General features: G+C 42.6%; 1 protein-coding gene and 1 long non-coding RNA gene across 2 annotated transcripts in view; one reads left to right on the top strand and one right to left on the bottom strand.

Annotated features, from left to right (window-relative positions):
- Positions 1-4247, top strand: part of LOC120870916 — a 17683-nt gene extending 13436 nt beyond the window's left edge. Inside the window, exons 2-3 of the long non-coding RNA XR_005722893.1 lie at positions 1870-1873; positions 4192-4247. This is a non-coding gene — a long non-coding RNA (uncharacterized LOC120870916). The remainder of the gene's footprint in view (positions 1-1869; positions 1874-4191) is intronic.
- Positions 1-18499, bottom strand: part of MAML3 (mastermind like transcriptional coactivator 3) — a 451078-nt gene that overhangs the window by 167041 nt on the left and 265538 nt on the right. Inside the window, exon 2 of the mRNA XM_040250466.1 lies at positions 13436-14968. Coding sequence (XP_040106400.1) covers positions 13436-14968 — 1533 coding nt within the window. The remainder of the gene's footprint in view (positions 1-13435; positions 14969-18499) is intronic.

The following is an 18499-nucleotide window of genomic DNA, read 5'->3' as shown; positions in this document are numbered from 1 at the left end:
ACACACACACACACACACACACACACACACACACACACACACACACACAGACACACACACACAGACACAGACACACACACACACACACACACACACACACACACACACGGCTGCAGAAGTATCCAAGGGTTGAGGGCCACACAGAGCAGGTGAATTCTAATGACGAGGACACAGAGCCTGCTGCGTGTGGCTCACTGGATGGCTGGAGGGCAACAGGGGGCACTATTCTGTCCAGTTTCGGGTCACAGAGCTGTTAAGAGGTGACAAAAAGAATCAGTGTCTCTCAAACAGCCAAAACATATTCCTCCTGCTTCACCGCTTTCATATTGCCAATCACCTTTCTGATCACTGAGCAGACTTTTGCTGTTGTTATTTTAGACCTGTCCGTCTCATACTATGGCCACTAGGCACGTGTGCTATAAAGACGTGACCTGCGCAAATTGAGCTGTGCGGCAAATATAACAGACACATCTGATTTCAAAGACTTGGTCTAAAAAAAAATGTCAAATGTCTCACTAATAATTTTTATATTGATTACACATCAATATAACCTCATATTTTCATATATTAAGGGAATAATAAGAATTCCAACTCAACATAAATATGAACAGTGTCAGGGAGTTTTATAGCAATGCAATAAGACCTAAAGATAAATAAATGTTGTAAATTAATACTATTTGAAGAAAGCATATAAATATTAGAAAAAAATTTTAATTAATAAAGGAATCTAGAAAATGCCCATAACACCTTATAAATACAGGAAAATCTAAGATTTTCCTAATGTAAAAAAAAAAAAAAAGAAAAAAAGAATGCATTAAAAAACATACTATTAAATAAAATTATATGATAAATAATATATATTATATATATATTTTAACTTTATATTTTATGTTGGAGTATAGCCAATTAACAATGTTGATCGTGTCAGATGCACTATATTTTTATTTATATTACATCATAATATTATATGATAAAACATTAAAAAATAAATATATTAAAATTAAAATATTTTATAAAACCATTTTATTAAAAATAAAAAATGTATACTTAACTTGATTTTGTTTCTTTGGGCCTTTCATGATGTGAGGAATAGGAATTTTAAAATTCTATGGCTTGTATTTGTGATTTGGACGCTATTTCAATGGGTGGTGCTGCTCTAGAGTTTGGTTTGTCCAAACCTGTCACGGCTCTAAGGCTGATTTTCTCTGGCCTTTTCTGCCACAGCAATCTTAGAAGTGATATTGAAACTAGCTATGAAAATCCAACTATTGAAACGAACTATTAATATCTTAGAGGTGATATTTGAAACTACCCTTATCTGCCGTGAAGGCTTCTCTACAGCCGGACATGACCCACCCTGCATCCCAGGGCCTTTGGTCACCCTTCAGGCTGATGGTGTCACACTCCAGGCCCCACCAGACACAGCACAGTCTGGCACTGGGCGACCCACAGAACTCTTGATTCCTATCGCACGGGCCTGAGAAGCTGACTCTCTGCTCTGTGCCTCATGGCTTTTCGGGAATGAGTAGGTGTGTCAGAGCCCTCATCTGTGGTTGTAGAGTTCATTAATAGCGCAACAGTGTCCACTGGAGTGTGCAAGGGGGCTGCCATCACACCTGGGGTGCCTGGGAGGCTGCAGCTTCAGTCTATCTGCTCAGAGGGACTGACCACTTCCTGACCACTTCCCAGGCACCCCAGAGATGACCTTTTCCTTTGAAACACTGTCTAACTTCAGTTTGGCACTGCAAGCATCCATGGCCTAACAAACTGGTTAATGTCCTTTGTATGAACTGGCTGAAGCTCAGTGCAGAAATAAAGCCCAGATAAACTTTCAAACATCTCAGATGCAAAAGCAATTAGGGAATACAGGTATGTTGATAAAACCTCTTCTAGAAAATCATAATATTAATAAATGAGAGTTATCAGTTTGGATACTACATGGGGTCGATACTTACTCTTTAGTAAATGAAAATGTATACCTACGCTGCATAATCTCATGAATCATATTAACTAATCATGACAATGTATTAGCAACATAATTAACTCATGAAAGGTATTTTGATTCTTTATGCACTGGGTCAGATGCAAACCATTTGGTGTGATAAAAAGATTAATTCCATAGAAACTTGCCCAGGAACCAAGATATTATAGAATATCTTTGTACAGGAAAAAAATTTTTTTTTCCAAATAAAAGTCCAGAGTTGCTGTAACTGCTTAATGAATCATGATGTATTATGTGTGAAAGCTTGGAACTCTGTTCCTCTGGTATTCTTGCATAATGACTATCTTTATAGAGTACTTTCTTCAAGTCACAGATGTGACCAAGTAAATCCTTATGATAAAAATATTAAGCAAAAGGAACATATGATAGTCTAATACTATTCTAAATAATGAAAACAACCATTATCACAATAATATGAATTTATTGACAATTAAATGCTTGTTAAAACAAAAAGCCCAACTCTAGTTTTAGAGTTGAGGAACTATTTGTGGCTCAGTTTAACACAAACTTTTAAAAGGTACTATGAGCTTGCTTCACATCTTTTGCTGAGCGTGGAACCTGTACCTTAGCAAACAAGAAATACAAGCCAGCAGAGTAAGATAAATAATAACAACTGTTTGTTTTGTATACAAATAAGTTTTGATATTTAGATGTATATATAACAAGTCTGTCATCTTTCAGAAACTATTATACCACCTAATATTTAACTTTATGGTCATAAATATATGATTCATTTCCCTTTCCTCTTATCATATATTCACTCACCAAGTTCTATTATTCCTTTCCTCTAAATGCACTGTTTTTCCTTAAAATTTAAATGCCACATCCTGATGGAGATTCTTACTGTCTCCTGCTTCAAAGAGTAGAAAGTACCCTAGCTGTTATCCCATGCATTTCACCTCACTATTCTCTAACAGCCTGGCCATCAATCTGTATCATCTCTTAAGGAAAAATTCCTTACCTGCCCCAGAATGTCTTTCTACCCACCCTCTACCCATCTGACTCCTAACTCAAGCTTACCTCCCCCTTGGAGGCTTCTTCTTTCTACTCCTTGCAGTCCTGACTCTTGCCCTCTCTCTGCCTGTAAGCCTTAATGAAAAGTGAAAGTGAAGTCGCTCAGTTGTGTCCCACTCTTTGCGACCCCGTGGACTGTAGCCCACCAGGCTCCTACGTCCACGGGATTCTCCAGGCAAGAATACTGGAATGGGTTGCCATTTCCTTCTCCAGGGGATCTTCCCGACCAGGGATCGAACCCAGGTCTTCCGCATTGCGGGCAGACGCTTTAACCTCTGAGCCAAGATGGCACTTAACCAACGAGTACACATGCAAGATAGAAACAAACTCAGATTTAGGGGTTTCACTGGTGGCTCACTGATAAAGAGCCTGCCTGCCAGTGCAGGAGATGTGGGTTCGATCCCTGGGTCAGCTATGACTCTAGTGCTGTGCCGTGGTTCATCGTGTCCGACTCTTTGTGACACTGTGGACAGCAGCTTACCGGGCTCCTCTGTCCATGGGATTCTCCAGGCGAGAATACTGGAGTGGGTTGCCATTTCCTTCTCCAGAGGATCTTCACAACCCAGGGATCGAACCTATGTCTCTTACGTCACCTGCATTAACAGGCAGGTTCTTGACCAACAGCGCCACCTGGGAAGCTGTGACTCTGGACGTAGAGTGAAATTGAGCATCTGGCTAAGTCAACACCTCTCTCAGAGCCCCGGAATATCTGGGAAAGGTGCTTGGATGCTGTTCTTGGCGTAACAGTGTCAAAACACATAACCCCAAATTGAGGTCCTACTGACATGCCTGCCAGCAGTCTTGCCCGGAGGAGGATGTCCCCAAAGAGGTTCTCAGTAAGTCTTGTGCTTCCGCTAATCTGCACACTTTCCATGCCATGGTAGTCTCTCTTCCCACACATCTTGAAAAAAGCTACTTGACACACACAAGGCAGGGCCCTCGGTATGCCTATTAATAAAACAGAGGACTGGATAACCAACTCTTTCTCTGGGAGACAAGGGGAAATTCCACTCTTCCCCATGGTTAGAGGGCAGCATGGAGAATGAACTGTTTTGTCTTATTAAAAGAATCAATAGGAGCAGTTCCATAATTTAAAAAACATAGCCAGGATCCTCACGATTTCAGCTCTTAAAAAAATTCACTTATCCTATAACTAACGAGAACCTGTTGCATAGCGCAAGGCACTCTGTTCAGTGCTCTGTGGTGACCAAAATGGGAAAGAAATCCAAAAAGGAGGGGATATAAGTATATGAATGGCTGATTCACTTTGCTATCCTGCAGAAAATAACACAACATTGTAAAGCAACTGTACTCCAAAAAAAAAAAAGAAATGTTTTAAAAACTTACTATATCCTGAAAAAGAAATCTGGTAAGCAGAGTAGCCTAATTTTTCCATCTTACTTTAAATGTTACAAGTCTGAGACCTTGCAGAACTTATAGTTCCATAGACAATAATTTAAGCATATGTAAATATCGAGCAATGAAATAAACACAGGTTGTTTTAATTGCAGTTCAGCGTTATCTTATGCACCACTTCTCCATTAGAAAATGGTGGTGGATTGCTTATTAAAATGCACCTTTCCAAGCCTCATCCCAGACCTACTGATTCCAAGTCCTTAGCAGTGGAATCTGACTCCCTGTATCTTGAACAATTTCCTTAGGTGATCCTCAGGAGGCCCCCTACCCCGCCCGAAGTTTCATAATGACTGTTTGACGGGGTGTAAGCTCTCTCAGTAAACAGGAATATTCTCATTCCACAAAACCTTTACAGAGTATTCTCACAGGGGGCTAATTAAAAGCTCTTTCTTTCACAATACTATTATAAAATGAATTCCTTTCCTAAAACTTCTCTTTTTCTGCTGTTTACTCTTAGCCTCATATTTCTAAGACTCTGACAGAATATCAGTCAGGATTTTCAAAATATGCCAGTATGTGGATGGAAATGACCTATTATGCCCATCAATTGGAACGTTTCATTTATTGTGTGGAGTTCGGTAGCGCTTCTGCCCGTAGGTTTCCCCTCCGCTGGGAGGCCCTGGATTCAGTCTGTGATGAGGGTTCTGTCAATATTTTATCTTGCATCTGACTTGCCAGATTCTATTGGCTTAGTCAGGGTCATGGAACTTAAATTGTTTTTCTAGTCCTTGAAGTCAGTCGATATTTTCGAGATCCTAAAAGCTACCCAATGGTTATAATCACCAGCTCTTGTTCTAAAATAGCATGATGATTATATGACTCTTCTCTGTCCTTCTGAATGCAGGTATTTGACATGTAAATTTCATGTCAAGAGAGTACTTTAGCATTCCTGAAACCAGCACTGTTAAAGTCCAATATGTTAGAAGTAATAATGTGAAATACATTGTAACACATACATTTCAATATTGGACAATATTCAATATTTAGAAAGTCACCGAGCAAGCCTCTGGTAAATGGACCATCCTCATTCATCTTGGGTTTCTCCAACTCCCTGGTATAGTGACAATAAAGGAATAAAAATGATATAAGCATCCAAAAACAAAAAAGGATGGGAGATGGAAATAGCCATCAAGGGTGTCAACAAAATTTTGGAAGCTGAAAATCAGATGGCTGAGTGGTGATAACTGAGTTCTTTAGAGAAAGCTAATCCTTACTCTTGGTTCAGTTCAGTTCAGTTCAGTCACTCAGTCGTGTCTGACTCTTTGCGACCCCATGAATCGCAGCACGCCAGGCCTCCCTGTCCATCACCAACTCCCGGAGTTCACTCAGACTCACGTCCATCGAGTCAGTGATGCCATCCAGCCATCTCATCCTCTGTCGTCCCCTTCTCCTCCTGCCCCCAATCCCTCCCAGCATCAGAGTCTTTTCCAATGAGTCAACTTTCAGCTTTAGCATCATTCCTTCCAAAGAAATCCCAGGGCTGATCTCCTTCAGAATGGACTGGTTGGAAGCCAAAAATCAACAAGATGGGTCAGGGTAAGGGATGTTGTAAAGTCTCAGGTGGCAGAAGCACTTCTGAATGCCAGAGCTCACACAAAAGGAACATGGGCTACATTTCTGTTTTGTGAAGCGGTGGACCAGCTATACAGCTCCAGAAGAAGGAGTCTGGAGAGGTGAAGCCCCAAGACTCTGGAATCCTACATCCCAGTTCTGGCTGCGACTGAACTGAGAAGCCATACAAAACTGGGAGATAAAGAGAAAGCCTACAGAAAAGTTAGTGAAATACACTTTGCCATCACCACCACCTGCCGATTCACTTCCTCTGCTTAGTTCCAGAAAGCCAGCCTCGAGATTAACAACTCTCTGTGGTGAGATTGAGAGGGTCTTTTCTGACTGGCGCTGCGGTAAAAATCTGCAGACACTGACCCAGTGACATGGCTGGGTTTCTAGCTCAATCCCTGTACAGCAAAGCCCCACATTTGACAAGCCCTAAGTGCACAGAGCAATGAATTAGCTTTATTGTGCCTCACTCTTTAAATAAACAAAGAGAAAAGCTTCTAACATGAAAGAAAGAAAAATAAAATGAACATATGGAAAAAGGGTGCTTAGGAGAAACAAAGGTAAAGCAGGGAGTACAAGGAAAATTAATTTTAAAACGAGAATTAATATCCTTAGGTTGAAAGAGATAAATCAGAGAACAAAGAAGAGCTTATGAAAATTTAAAATGGATTCTTTACCAGCTGAGCCACAAGGGAAGCCCAAGAATACTGGAGTGGGTGGCCTATCCCTTCTCCAGGGGAACTTCCCAACTCAGGAATTGAACTGGTGTCTCCTGCATTGCAGGTGGATTCTTTACCAGCTGAGCTATCAGGGAAGCACAAAATATGATAAATAAAATAAAATGGTTAATTTTAGAGTTGGAATGTAAAGTTAAGAAAATCTCACAGGACACGTAACGTGAAAGGACAAAGATATGGAAAACTGAAAACATACGAAAATTAGAGAACAATCAGGAGGTCTGCTACATGATGAATAAAAGTTCCAGAAAGTTAGAAAGAGAGAGAAAAGAGAAGGAAGGAATGATCAAAGAAATCATGTAAGAACATATCTTAAAGACACATTTCCAAAAAAAGAAAAAGGTCACAGTACCAGACATAGTGGATGAAAAATAGCCACATTAAGGCATACTGTCATGAAATTTCAGGGATAAAGTAAGATTTGAAAAGTTCTCAGAGTGAAAAAACAGATTATACACATAGAGTGGGAAATCCAAATGTCACTGGACTTCTCACCAGTATGAAAGCCACAGGACGATGAAAAAAAATGCCTTTTCAGTTCTGATGGAATATGCTTTCTTCACTATAATTCTACATCTGGCAAACTCTGAATCATATGTGAGGATAAAGACATTCTCAAAAATCATTTTCATAAAAACAATCTCCCTGAACTGGGAGATGGGATTTGACGTATATACATTGCTATGCATAAAAGAGATAACTGAGAACCTACTCTATAGCCCTCGACTCAGCGCTCTGTGGTGGCCTAGATGGGAACGAAATCTTAAAAAGAGGGGATCTATGCATACGTATAACTGAGTCACTTTACCGTACAGCAGAAACTCACACAAATTGTAAAGCAACTGTACTCCAGGAAAAATCAATAAAAAATTATCATCAGAGCTACCTTGAACAATGAAATAAATCACTGTTTCTCACCTGTAATGAGCTTTAAGAGAACAATAAGACTAAAAATGAATAAAGAAGTTTTTGAAATAAAAGCCAATGTCCCGTACACCCTTTCTTAAGCACTGAGAATGTGCTCAACCAATTAGCAGGGCTAAGCCGAGAAAGAAGAGGAGGGATCAAGAAAAGAGATACTGCAGCACAGGAGGGGATGAAATAGTCCAAGGATGACAGTGAAGGGTGCAGGCCAGCTGCATGACTTCAGTGAGGCAGCCGGCCAAGAAACGTGTAAGACAGGAAACTTGGGTGAAAGTCTATAAGTCTTCAGGAGAGACACGAAGAAGAGAAAGAAACAGAGGGAGACAGAGAGAAGGAGAAAGAGATAGAGAGAGAGTGGGAAGGAGGAGGTGGGAGGAGAAGGAGGGAAAGAGAGAAAGAGGGAGAGAGGGAAAAAAGGAAAGAAAATAATAACAAAGGTCATCTGAAGTGCTTGATCCTATTAAAAGTTTTACAGGATCAGAAAGGTTGAGGACACATTGAAAGTAGGAGCAGAGACAAAAAAAAAAGAAAGCGTTGTCGCTCAGTTGTGTCTGACTTGTGACCACATGGGCTATAGCCCACCAGGCTCCTCCGTCCCTGGAATTCTCCAGACAAGAATACTGGAGCGAGCTGCCGTTCCCTTCTCCAGATGATGTTCCAGACCCAGGGATCAAGCCCCTGTCTCCTGCGGTGCAGGCAGATTCTTTATCATCTGAGCCAATTAAAAACAGAGACAGTTATAAATTCCAGGGAAAACAAAAAGTTACATAAGAAAGGAAATATAACCGAAGTACACTGCATAGCTAAACTCTGAGGCACTATGCAAAAATCAGTCATGTAAATATAGAATATTTTCAAAGTCATAATTTGTGATCTATCTAGTTCTACTAGAGTATGGGAAGAGAAAAAGAGAGACAATGTGAGGCAGGGGTTGTTTGTGAGGAGGTCGTGCAGCTGAATTAAATCCTTGTATTGAGTCGAATAACTGAATTGCTAAGGAATAGCAGTTTATGGAGATAAATAAGAGAAAATAACTGAATGAGTTGAAGCAACCACCTTTGGGAAGCAGAAATTAGAATGGAGGGGTAATACAAGGGACTGGTCTTTCTTATCCTAAGCCTTCGAGTATGCTTGACTTTCTGAACTAGGTCATGTATCATTTGGGAAAAATCAACAATATATATATTTACAGAAACTAAACAAAGGGGCACCAAATTTTTGAAGTTAAGAAAAAATGTATCTTCAAAGAGACTTCCATGATGTCTGTGAATATCAGAGCTCTGTTCCTTGTGTGCAGATTTGATGGCTACAAAGCTTATATTAATAATATACCTCACAAGAAGCCCAATAGATTTCAGTAAAATCACATTGAAAAGGGAAAACATTCTGTCAAATATACTCATATATGGACTCATTATGATAGACACAGCCACGCACGGAAAACACACATATGAAGAATACAGTAGCCAAGTGCCTATGATTCATCTAGTCCATTGCAATGAGTAAAAATTAACATCCCATTTGGAAAATTACTCACTTTCTGCTCTTCCCTGTAAGAATTATTCTGGGGCTCTGGGTATCCCTGTCCCTCTCCTAGGCCAGCCAAGTAGTCACTGGCTTTTGCTTTGACTTCCGCCACAAGTAAGCTTTTTGCTTTTACTCTGTTGTTTTTCTGCTTGTCACACACGGAGACAGAGTTTGCTGGCCTAGCAATCTCTTTTTGTTCCAGAGGTTCAAGATAACCACCTCCTAGCCAAGAATTCTTTTGTGACTTGCCTTTCCAGGTCTTCTGTTGGATCTCAATAGCAGCTCTGTGTCATCTGTGCTAACACTCTCCCTGTCGAAGCCAATCATCAACTGTAAATATATTTTTGGCCCAAACATTGATCATTGCCATCAAATGACTTATGAAGCATCCCTATGTTTAAGACATAGTGTTAGGTGCTATGCAAAAACTAGCAAAAAAAAAAAAAAGAAGGAGAGAGAGAGCATGATGAGAGATCCTGTCCTTGAAAAACAAGATCAGGAAAAGATAATTAGCCATGACCACAGTAAGTTCTGGTTATTCCATCACAGAAACGCATATTTTAAAAATTAGAAAGCAAAACAGAAGTTTTGATGAAGAGAAGTTTGGAAAAGGAGAAAAAGGAAGGGAGAGATGATCAAAGAAATAATGCAGGAGCACAACTTGAAGAGCTGAAGGATTATACTAGTGGAGATTTTATTAATACTCTCATTGTCACTGTTTTAGCTGATGAATTAACATTGTAAGGAGTGAAAGGGGATGTGAAGAGAGAAAGGACAAGAGAGTGAAGGGTGGGGAGAAGGGCTCTGAACTACCTCTATAAGCAGGGATTCACAACTCATATATATACATGAACAGAAAGTCATGATATCACCTCAGTTCTACTGGCAAATTGGATAAGGATTCTTTGAATAAGTGTAAACTTTTAAAATAGAGAGTATTTTCTTCCCTTAAAAAAATTTTTTTTCCCTAATGATAGAATATATACCTACATACCTGTATGATGGAACATTTAAAAAAACTGAGTAAAGTATAAAGAGGAAAACAATAAGTGCTCATAATTTTACCAATCAGAAATACCATTCTTAATGTTTCAGTTATTCAGTATTTTTCTATACATATTAAAAAACACAATTAGGATTGTGACATACAAACTGTAATCTGATTTGCTTATTTCACTTGTACTATGAGTATTCCCATGGGATTAATCATTCATTAATAGCACGATTTTCAGGTATGTTATTTATTTTTCCAAAATGTTTATTATGGTCCTAATTTTCACAATCCCAAGTAACACCAAGAGCATAACCTTTGTATACAAATCATTGCTAAATTTTTGAATTGCAAGGAATAATATGAAAATTCTGAGAACTGGAGCTATCAGGTAAAACATATTCAAAATTTTGGAATAAATTATTTTTTCTTTTTCTCAATTTTTGGTTCCCTCCTTCTTGGAACCTTCAGGAACAAAGTGGATTTCTATTTGTTCCTGAGAGAAATGGCATTTGCTGCTAATGTCCCAAATAAGTAAACATCTGTACAAGAAAATTATCTTGTTATTGGCTTTGGTGCTCAAGTTATTCATTAAAACTAACTGTTCATTGCGGTCCTTGTGGCCAACAAAGAATAAAATGAATTTTCACTAGCAACAGCAGAAAACAAATTTGAACTACACCTATGTATAACTATACTTTATATTTTACCTGTAATTCATGCTCATATTTGTGCAGAGTACTCTCATAGAGTGTAATTAACTACTCTGAGAGCTGTGTCAATACTTCTCCACAATCAGATAAAAGCATGAAATAAATGGTATGTTTGCAGAAAGATATTCCCATGTTTATATATGTATGTTGAAGCTTGTTTCAGTGGTGAGTTAATATTTCATTAAAAAGCATGATTTTGCTTGATGGTTCTTTATGAGGTTAAGAAATGATTATTTTAATGAGGAAGATTCTGTCCATCCTAAAAGTACCTCATGAGATGGAAGGAGGAGAGGAAAACCCACAGATTTAATCCAGAAAACCATCACTTTTGTTTCTTCATCACTTGACAGTCCTTTCTAAACATGACCTCTGTGGTCCAAGGCTTCAGTCACTCACAGCTAGGCAAGCATAAGGACCTGAAATAGCACCTTTAAGATTCATGTTCCAGCAAAGACAGGAGCTTCATCCCAAGCTAGCAAATTTCAAAAGAAATTCAGTAAGGGTGGGGAGGGAGGTTGGCTCATATTGTACCCACACGTGTGCAGAGCTGGCATTAATCACCTTTGGTCTGGCTTGGAGGAAGGAGAAAAAAAACCAACAACAGTGGAGGGAGAAGCCAAATTAAATTTGTATTTGTCATCAGCAGCGGATGACCATGGAGAAGGCGATGGCACCCCACTCCAGTACTCTCGCCTGGAAAATCCCATGGACGGAGGAGCCTGGTGGGCTGCAGTCCACGGGGTCGCTAAGAGTTAGACACGACTGAGCGACTTCACATTCACTTTTCACTTTCATGCATTGGAGAAGGAAATGGCAACCCACTCCAGTGTTCTTGCTTGGAGAATCCCAGGGACGGGGGAGCCTGGTGGGCTGGCGTCTATGGGGTCACACAGAATCAGACACGACTGAAGTGACTAAGCAGCAGCAGCGGATGACCATGCTGACAGCCTGCCATCTCATAAACCTCTGAACTACAGCAAACACCTCTGTGTAGCACCTATATTTCTGCACGCTTCAGAACTTAACACTGAAATGTATCAAATGCTGCATTTTCCAATAGTATAGTTTTAATGAAACCAGGATAAAACAAAAAAGTTCCCATTTCAATGATGTTTTTCACCAGCCACTGATGGTGGTTTATGTCAACCGAGCTACATTTTTATTTCTCCAGACAGAATTTCTTTAGAGCTGGTTGGCATGTGCAGACATGAAACCACTGTGGGGCTTTGGGTTGGAAGTGCTGTGAAGGCCAAGCATCAAGCCACAGAGCTCAGGCCTGTCTCTGCAGGCCAGCACCACCCTCAGCCCTGCAGTCTCCATCAAGCTTGGGGAGGTGGGGTGAGGGTGGGGTGGGACATACCAGGAGAGGCAGACACAAACAGAGCCCAGTGATGCAAGATCTGCCCGCCTTAATTCCTGGTGTTTCTAAAGCATCCCCCTGTGGATGCGTATCCAAGCGCTCATTAAGACCTGTTTGCACGCGAGGGCCCCTAAAGCAAAGACTTTTCTGCAAAATCTCCAACTGCTATCAAGCGTGGGCGTCTAGAGAGGACCAGAGCACAGAACTGTGCCTCCACAATTCACATCAACTGGCAATAAAATGATGGCTTATGAAGTCACCTGCGTAGGGGTAAGGTCAGTAGGACGGTGCTTTTTCCCACTTCCTCTCCCCTTTGAGGCAGATAAAGTGTTAAATTAAAGGAGTGTTGGCTGCTGGCCACATTGATCAGGGTGAGGAGGGAGTTGATGCTTGTCAATGAGTATTCATTCACTCCGCAGTGGTTGCCACTCACTCCTACCGTGGATCCCTACACCTGAAAACCATGATACCATGAAGAAAGACAGCAGGAAAGAGGAGACGTGGACACAGCACTAACAGACAGTCATCATCAAATTCTCCTGAACTATAGCTGATGAATCGGAGATGGTTTTAGTACACTCTCAAGTCACAAGGTGCAAACAGCTGCTCAATGCATTTGTATAGCAACAAGTGTTGACACGCTGCACAGTTCTACAAAAATCTATCCTCCACTTCACTTTGAAAACACAGAAAATGCTCCGACCTTTGACTATCCAGAACCCAAATTTCCATAATTCATAATACAGGGAAGACAGGCTGAGCTTGTTCGGGACCTCATAAGACGGCTATAGAGATCCCGAAAGGCTCCGACCGTCCAGCCTCCGCAGTCTTGGACCACACACGATCTGGGAGAGAAGCTAGAGGAGACGCAACACGCTGTCACGTGACCTCTACAGCCTCCCTCCCAGTGAGCATTTTACGCCATTTTTGGTTTCTTATCTGCCGGCCAGAATAAAAGAAGTTTGATCCCCAGGCATTCAAACACAGGAAAGTCTACTCTGCCACTTTGTCCCATGTCTTAGAAAGAAGAGAAGAAAAACCCTCAACAAACCTAGTAACAACAGGAGGATGTGTAAGAAGGATGTCTAAAGGTAATCAACCCTCTTAGGGCAGAAGCAAGGAGAGCATCGCATGTCGACGGTCTGAAACGCACCCCGAGAGCATTTCCAAGTGCCTCGCTCTCACACTTACCTGACCGTGGGATGGCAGCGCCGGGTAGGCCATGGGCTGACTCATCACTCCCTTCTGCTTGATGAGGAGCACGCGTTTCTGGTCCTCACTCAGGTGTGCCCTGGGGGCCTGGAGCTGAGGTGGGGGCTGCTGCGGGGGCTGCGGCTGCGGGGGCTGCGGCTGGATGTAGGGCGTGAGGGGGGTTTTGTTGGGATTGGCCATCGGGGGCGTCATCCTCTGACTCAAGTCGGCATTAAAGTGGGTCAGAGGCTTAGTGTTGCCGTAAGTCAGAATATTGTGCTGTTTGTTTAAGGAGTTTGTACCCATGTTATTTGGCTGCTGATTGATCATATTCAGGTGATTCTGAGGGAGGTAGTTATTCATTGTCGTCTTCTGCAGGTTGTTGGCCATGGGAGGCACTATAGGATTTTGGTTGTTAAAGGCTTGGGGGTACATCATGGGGCTATTTGGTTTTTCCGCCGGGAAAGCTGCTCCGTAGGGACTGGATGGAGGCCCTAAGGGAGACCAACTGGAAGTCTGATTTGAGTGCTGCTGCTGCTGCTGCTGCTTCTGCTGCATGAGTTTGGCCCTTTGCTGCTGCTGCGCGGCCATCTGCTTGAGCTGCTCGGCGGGGGACAGGTCAGAGCCGGGCACGGCCCCGGGGCCCGAGCCCGCAGCAGCCACCGGCACGGCTGCAGGATTAAGGAGATAACCATTTCCGGGCCGAGACGCAGCCTGGCCCGGCGTGTGAGCTGGGTTCGGAGTTTGAGGGGACTGGACCGCACAGTTCGCTGGGGAGCTGGCAGGGTTGGGCGCCACGGGAGTGGTGGCCACAGAAGGTAAGTTGGTGGCCGTGGAGACGGTGGAGAAGGGAGGACCCGAAGAAGAAGGCCTGGCCTGGGGGGAGCCCAGAGAGACGTGCGCGAAGGGAGAGTGAGACGGGTCGCTCTTCACGCTGGCGCTCTCCTGGGATAGCGGGGTCTCTGTGGCCGGTTGCGAGAATTCCGGCTCCTTCTTCTCTTCGAAGTCTTCGTTGAACAGGTCCTGTATGTCATCTTCAGGAACGGTGTTGGCCAGTTCATCTATTAACTCCTGCCACTCCTGATCGTTCAGGTTAATGTCCGAGAACAGCTTGTTCTGATTGGAAAGAGAGGTTTCTGATGTGTCTATGCAAGTAGGGTCGTCGAGAGGTTCCTGTTTGAGATCTTTGCTCTGCAAGATGGTGAAGCTGTCCTCCAGGTCACTGCAACCATTCACAGGAAGTTTAAGTTCTGGGAGTCTCCCATTCTTACTCAGGTCTTCCAGAAGCCCAGGAGTGTGAGTCCCACTATTCTGCAAGGGCAAAGAAGGCTTCAGGTCAAGTTGGTGAAGCGGAGAAGCTGAAGGCAGTGGCATGTTGTTGGGTAAATTGTTGATGGCTTCCATCCCTGTGGGAATGTCCTTTCGTATCCGCTTGCTAGTTGGAGAAAAGCTTCCATCGCAAGCCCCATTCTGCTGGTCTCCATTAAGTGGTGATCGGGCTCCTTCCAACTTTCTTTTCACAGTCTCTTGGAGCTGCAAAAGAAACAGGAAAGAGAATGACTAAATCTCCAAGTCACAGATGCATGGCGGTATGCATCGCTATGAACGAATTGTTAAATTATTTAGAACATATCAGAAAGATGTTATATATCTAATTTCAAAACTGCCCAGCCTTCGATTCAAATTCTTTGCAAAGAGCTTTTATCCAAAAGCAGAGTTCACAGGACTAAGAGATAGTAAGCAAACCAAAGATTGAAGGGTGGAACAAAAGAAAAGAAACAGGCAATCAACGCTTGTCTTACTGGGAAGAATCATCTAGGAATATTTTTCAAATGAATGCTACATGTGAGACTGGGGCCAAAATGTGCCATACTCAAGAAAGGTGTTGATACCTATCTTAAATTCTTGTCACAGCTTAATTGAGAACATCAAGGAATTAATAATACTACAAAGCACACTGAAAATCCTTGAAGAATATGGCTTTTAACACATTCACTGAATAGCACAGAAATGAAGATTAATGGTTAACATAACCCAAAACTTCTTTTTGGTTCTTACTGTACTTGACCTGCCAGCATCTCATGACATCTCTGTTCTAAAAGCAGGCATGCATGGGTTCCCTGATATCACACTTTCCTGGATTTCCTTCTTTCTTTCCATCTGCTTGTTCTCTTTTGTATTCTTTTGTTCTCCTAAATGATGGCATTCTTTGTTGTTTGGTCTTAAGCTTCCTTTTGCCTCCAGGGCGCTGTACCTGTTGTTTTCTTCTTTTGGAAAACACTTCTCCCCTCTCTCTCCCCTTCCCTGGTAATAGCTACTCATCTTCCTGGTTGTATCTTAGATTTCACTTCCTCCAGGAAATCTCTCACATCCCCACCCCACCCTAATTACAATAGGTACCTCTTTTCACCCACCTGTACTGGGTTGGAAATTCTGGAATGTTTTTCCAAGCAACCTCTCCTTCCCCATCATAGGTTTTACTGTACACTGGGACAATTGCTTAAGTGTGTATTTAGCAAGCTCCAAGAAAGGTCAGGGCTATGGCTGACTTGCTTACTATGCATTTGAGGGGTTGCAGATAGAGTTCAGTTCAGGTTCATAGCAGTGGCTAACAGGTGACAGCAAAGATGAATGAGTCTATTGTCTAATTCACAGGTGCTGAAGGAGGTGAGTTTGGATCAGAGCAGGAGGCAACCCCACTGACATGAAGGAATGCTTGACTTTGAACTTCTACATTCCTGGTAATGGGATATCTAACCCTGGAGAGTGCTGTGTCTGTTTAACTGGACTTATCTGCAAAGTGCAGTTAAGAAAAGTCTTGCTAACTGTGGATTTAGTAAGTATAAACCTAAGTCACCTGTCTGTCCCTTTCCTTTTTGGCAGAAAGGGCCAGTCCACAGGGTTCTAGTGAAGGAGGCTGACACAGAGGAGATTATGGGGAAACACCTGCTGGATGATGACAAAAGGAAGACTAGGTTGGGTTAGAAGGAGGCTCTAGTAACTTTGCAGAGTTGAAGGCACAAGGCAGAGAGACCTGGGGAGGGAGTGGGAAGCAGAGCCGCCCCGACCTGGGCCCTCTCCAGTTCTTGGCAGAGCATCCCAGGATCGAGGCAAGAGAGGGACAGTCTTCCCTCTGGCCCCACACACGCACAGGGAGGCACACGTGTAATAAAATAAAACTAGCCTGGAGATGCCATGGGGGGTTCTACGAAGTGTCACTTTATTGCTATCATCTCATAAGTAGAGAATTACATTTTAAAAGGAAACAGAAGAGGTCTTTAAGTAAAAATCCAGTCTAACCTTTGCTCCTACACTTTCCTTTTTGAATCACACCAAACATTCTGTAGTTGCTTGGTAGACACTCCTGAATTGCTTGAAATCAGGCCATAACTAAGACACACTGGAATTTGACTTCAAAGAAGATGCTGGCTTCATCTATCATACAACGCAGAGACTTCGAGAAAATGAAGCTATGTATTGAACAAACCGGGAAACGGTGGTTCTGATCTTAGGTATGGCAGACACTTGAATGTAGCTCCAACACATAGCGGCAAGGTCAGAAATGACAGGTGCAGAATCTAAAGTAAAACTTGGGCCCTCAGCACTTCTTGAAGGGATGTTAACCTTAAAAAAGTAAGCACTTGTCTTAAAGATGAGGGCTTCCCAGGTGGCTCAGTGGTAAAGGAGCCGTCTGCCAATGGAGGAGGGCAGGTTCAGTCCCTGGGTTGGGAAGATAACTTGGAGAAAGAAATGGTAACCCACTCCAGTATTCTTGCTTGGAAAATCCCATGGACAGAGGAGCCGGTGGGATAACAGTTCATGAGGTCACAAAGACTTGGATACAACTTAGTGAGTGAACAACAACAGCAACTTAAAGATGAACCTGACTTTATTTCTAAAGGTACAGATCCAGGATTCTGTTCTAGGCCATGAAATGGACAGGGCAGGATGGAGAAATGAAGACAAATGCTTTATTTATTCCTCTGGGAATAGTGGCGACTGAGACCATGGAGACAGACAAGTCTGGCTGGGAACCCCAAGGCTCACCTCTTACCAGCAGAGCAGGCCTGGCGGGGGGGTGGCTGGGAGGGGGTCGGTGGGTGAGGCAGAACATGGCAAAACCATAGAAACAGCCTTGTTGGCCTTGGAATCAGAATGTCTGGCTTCAACCCCTAGAACCCCCTCTAGGAGTTAATATGTATAAATGTTATCTGGTACTCAATAAATATTAGCTATGATCGCCCTCTGAGCATCCCTGGTGGCTCAGATGGTAAAGAATCCGCCTGCAGTGTGGGAGACTGGGTTCTATCCCTGGGTTGGGAAGATCCCCTGGAAGAGGGCATGGCAACCCACTCCAATAGTCTTGCCTGGAAAATCCCCGTGGACAGAGGAGCCTGGCAAGCTACCGTCCGTGGGGTCACAAATATTAAGACAGAACTGAGCGACTAAGCACACACAGGGTGCCCTCCACTAGAAAATGAGTTAGAGGGACTTCCTGGTGGTCCAGTGGTTAAGAATCCACCCACCAATGCAGGGGGCACAGGTATGATCCCTGGCCTGGGAAGACCCCACATGCTGAGAAGCAACTAAGTCCATGCACCGCAACTGCTGAGCCCGTGCTCTGGAGCTTGCAAGTCACAACGAGAGAAGCCACTGCAATGAGAAGCCTGTGCACGGCGAGGAAGAGCAGACCACACCGCAACCAGAGAAAGCCTGTGCGCAGTGAAGACCCAGCGCAGCCATAAACAAATACTTAAAAACAAAGAGACTCACATGAAGGCAGGGGTTTTTCTGCTTTTTCCCACTACTGGACCCCCAGTGGCTCCCAGTACATACTCAATAAATACATGTCAAATGAATGAATCCTGGAAAACTTAAACTCTCCTAAACTTTGGTTTCTTCATCTGCAAAATGGGTCAATAATACCTAGATCATACAGTTAACTGTGAGGATGAACTTAAATGAAATAAAATGGAAAGCACTTAGTTTCATGCCTGGTATCCTGTAAGCACCCACTAAGCCTTAGCTATTATTATCTTAAAAATGTGATTTAAAAGTTTTTTT

This window comes from Oryx dammah, unplaced genomic scaffold (assembly GCF_014754425.2).
Source record: "Oryx dammah isolate SB20612 unplaced genomic scaffold, SCBI_Odam_1.1 HiC_scaffold_12, whole genome shotgun sequence".
Taxonomy (NCBI): domain Eukaryota; kingdom Metazoa; phylum Chordata; class Mammalia; order Artiodactyla; family Bovidae; genus Oryx; species Oryx dammah.
Note: the sequence above shows the minus strand (reverse complement) of the source record. Positions and strands in the feature narration are given on the sequence as shown.